This window comes from Mobula birostris, chromosome 5 (genome assembly GCF_030028105.1).
Source record: "Mobula birostris isolate sMobBir1 chromosome 5, sMobBir1.hap1, whole genome shotgun sequence".
Classification (NCBI taxonomy): Eukaryota; Metazoa; Chordata; class Chondrichthyes; order Myliobatiformes; family Myliobatidae; genus Mobula; species Mobula birostris.
In genome coordinates this window covers 206404044-206407156 of record NC_092374.1, presented here as the reverse complement: position 1 = coordinate 206407156, position 3113 = coordinate 206404044, and the positions used below count along the sequence as shown (strand labels likewise).

General features: G+C 53.8%; 1 protein-coding gene across 1 annotated transcript in view; it reads right to left on the bottom strand.

Moving 5' to 3' along the window:
• Positions 1-741: 741 nt before the first annotated feature.
• The window catches only part of LOC140198488 (complement C2-like), a 46283-nt gene continuing 43911 nt past the window's right edge, over positions 742-3113 (bottom strand). Inside the window, exons 16-18 of the mRNA XM_072259575.1 lie at positions 2383-2551; positions 1591-1640; positions 742-930 (exon numbers count right to left, since the gene is read on the bottom strand). Coding sequence (XP_072115676.1) covers positions 769-930; positions 1591-1640; positions 2383-2551 — 381 coding nt within the window. The 3' untranslated portion in view covers positions 742-768. The remainder of the gene's footprint in view (positions 931-1590; positions 1641-2382; positions 2552-3113) is intronic.

The window sequence follows — 3113 nt, the reverse complement described above, 5'->3', positions numbered from 1 at the left end:
AGTATCAGAGTGTGAGTTTGTCGGTCTGTATGCGTGTCTGTGTCAGTGTGTGTGTATGTGTGAATGTATGTGCGTCTCTGTGTATGTCAGTCTATCTGTGTGTGTGTGTCAGTCTATTGGTGTGTGTGTGTGTGTGTGTGTGTGTATGTACGCGTTTCTGTGTCAGTCTGTGTGTGTGTATGCACGTCTCTGTGTGTCAGTCTATCAGTGTCTGTATGTATGTGTGTGTGTGTGTGTGTGAGTGTGGATGTTGGGAGGGAACCTGTTGTTGGGGTGTAGTGCACAGCTCTCGTTACCAGACCACAGAGAGTGTGTGGTGATGTTAGAGAGGGTGCAGGAGAGGTTCTGGGATGGAGAGACTGGTTTATTCTCCCTGGAGCCTTTTAGAGGTGCATATATTAGTAGATAGATAGTCATAGTTTTTCTCCCTGGACAGTGGAATCCAGAACTCCAGGGCACACTATGACCGGTAAATGTTTGGTGAATTGGAGCAAACTGAAGGAGATAGATAGCATTACAATCGGAAAGGCGTTTAGACGGGTTGTTGGGTGGAGAATAGGCCCTACCGTGGGCAAGTGGGCCAGCATGGGCGAGGCGAGCCGGAGAGCTGGTTTCTGTCCTGAAAGTCATTGGTCACGGTGGTGAGTGACCAGGATAGGACAGAGTGGGTGGGGAGCTGGGGTCGCTGGGTAGGTGTATGGGTCTGGCCGGGCTGCGTTCCTGAGAGAGGGGTGGGAGGGAGTGGAACGGGGCAGCTGTGGCGCTGTCCTAGCGTGCGCCGGCCTGGGGCTGCAGGAAGCGCACACTCCCGGCAAGGTGCTCCCGAAGCCAGTCCACCACCCGGAACACGTTGAGGTGGAAGTCCCTGGCGTCGGCTGGGGGGCGAAAGTGGAAACAGACGTCCTTCACCCCCCAGCTCACAACACCTACCTAGAATGGGAAGGGAGAGAGACAGAGATCACAGTTAGTGACTGCAGCTGTTCACCTTGCCTGGAGCCCCGTGTGAAGGGGCTTACCCGCTGTCACCCACCGCCACCACCATCATCATCAGGCGGAGGAGGAGCACGGAGCAGCTGCTTGGGGGATTTCAGTAGGTCCGGCGGCATCAGTAGAAGGCCCGCCAACCTCGACTGTCACACCCAACTTCACAGACGCCCGCACATGAATACCTACACAGGTCCGATCCACCGGCAAACCACAGACAGAAGAGATTCTGCAGATGCTGGAAATCCAGAGCAACACGCACCAATTCTGGAGGAACTGAGCGGGTCAGCGGGCGCCGGTGGAGAGGGATAGACAGTCGACGTTTCACCCCGAAACCCTTTATTTCCTCCAGTGTTTTGCCCTGGGTTTCCCCAACCCTGCAGATCTTCGTCCCCAGAAGCAGCGATGCCAGTCGGCGTAGGGGAATAAAAACCGCCCTCGGCTCCCCCCCGTTTCCCGCTCACGACAGCGGAACTGGGCCTAAAGCCTGGAACTCCCTTCCCAGCTACGCGGACCACCTGATCCAGAGGGAGCGCAGTGGCTTCTCTCCGACTGACTGGGGAGGGAGCTGGGCGTGCTGCGGCCGCGGCAAATCGGTGCACCTACCTGGATGTACCGGTATACCTTCCGCACCGACAGGGGACCGCCGGAATCTCCTGTCAAAAGAAAACGGAATCCAGCTCTCAGAAGCCGATCTCGAGGGGGAGGGGGAGGCTCAGGGCAGTCATACTACACGGAGACCGTACGACAGGGAAGCCGGACAAGATCATCGAGATTGCTCCGTCATTATGAAAGGCAAAGTGAGCAGTCTTCCAAAACCCGTAACATCTTCCCCCGAGTCTGCTCCACCATTCCGTGATGGCCGAGTTATTTCCCCTCTCCCGTCTTTTCCCGTAACCTTTGACGCGCTGACTAGTGAAGAACCTATAACGTTCACTTTAAGTATACCCAGTGACTTGGCCTCCACAGCTGCCCGTGCAGATTCACCACCCTCTGGCTAAAGAAACTCCTCCTCATCCTCGTTCTGAAGGGACATCCTTCTATTCATAATACTTCGAAGGTGCTTTTTGAGGCCTTCGGCCATGCCGACTTGTCCATTTCCTGCGTTTGGCCCACGTCCCTGTCCGAGATCCTTTCACAAAGTAAATAAATGACCAAAGTGCGTATAGGTCACCATATTGTACGCTGGTATAGAATGAAAAAACGTAATTGGACCTGTTTCTGTCACTTTTTCCGGTTTCTTTAGTTTTGGTAATTATTGTCCCCCTTTAAATCTTGTTCCTCTCGCCTTAAACCTCTGCTCTGTAGTGATTTATTTACAGAACAGGCCCTTCCGGCTCGACCAGCAACGTACCGAGCCCCAATCACAGGACAATTTACAATGACCTATGAACTTACTAGCCGGCTGCAGCACCGTCGCGGATAGAGCTGCAGACTCTCCTGCCTGCCCGGGGGAGAAGGAGTGTGACCGTCCACTCATGATTTTATAAACCTCTGAGAAACAGCGCCAGCCTATCTTCATAACGCAAGTCCTCCAATCCCAGCAAGTCTCCAGTCTCAGTTTGTACTAGCGCGGGGGTGGGTGGTAGTACAGATAAAACCCCGCTAGCTAGTAAATGTTCCAGCGGCGTGCATTTCGAATACTTCTCTGACAACCAAGTCCAGCTCCCGGCCTTCCCGTGTGGCTTAGCGACTAAACCCGGTGGAACTGATTCCACCGACGGGAGAAGGCGCAAAGGTGGGTGACTGGCGCCTTAAAATCAGTCGCTTCGGGCGGCTGGGGCTCATTAGTCGTGGTTGGCAGCTCATCTAGGAGAAGGAAAACTCTGATCTCAAACCTCCGCTGCCTTGCGGCTACACCCTCTCGTGGGGAGGGCTTCGGGAGTAAACCCCGAGGAAGGATCCGGAGCTGCAGCCCCTAAGGTATGGGTCAATGCTGATGGCAAGTAGGTTTACATGTAGCGTAAATACAAGTAGGCCTTTTCATCGAGGTTGGGTGAGATTAGAACTAGCGGTCATGGGTTAAGGGACAAAGGTGAAATATCTGAGGGGGAGCTTTTTCATTTAGGGTGGTCAGAATGTGGAAGTGTCTGCGGAAGAAGAGAATTTATATTAGGTGTATGCATGGT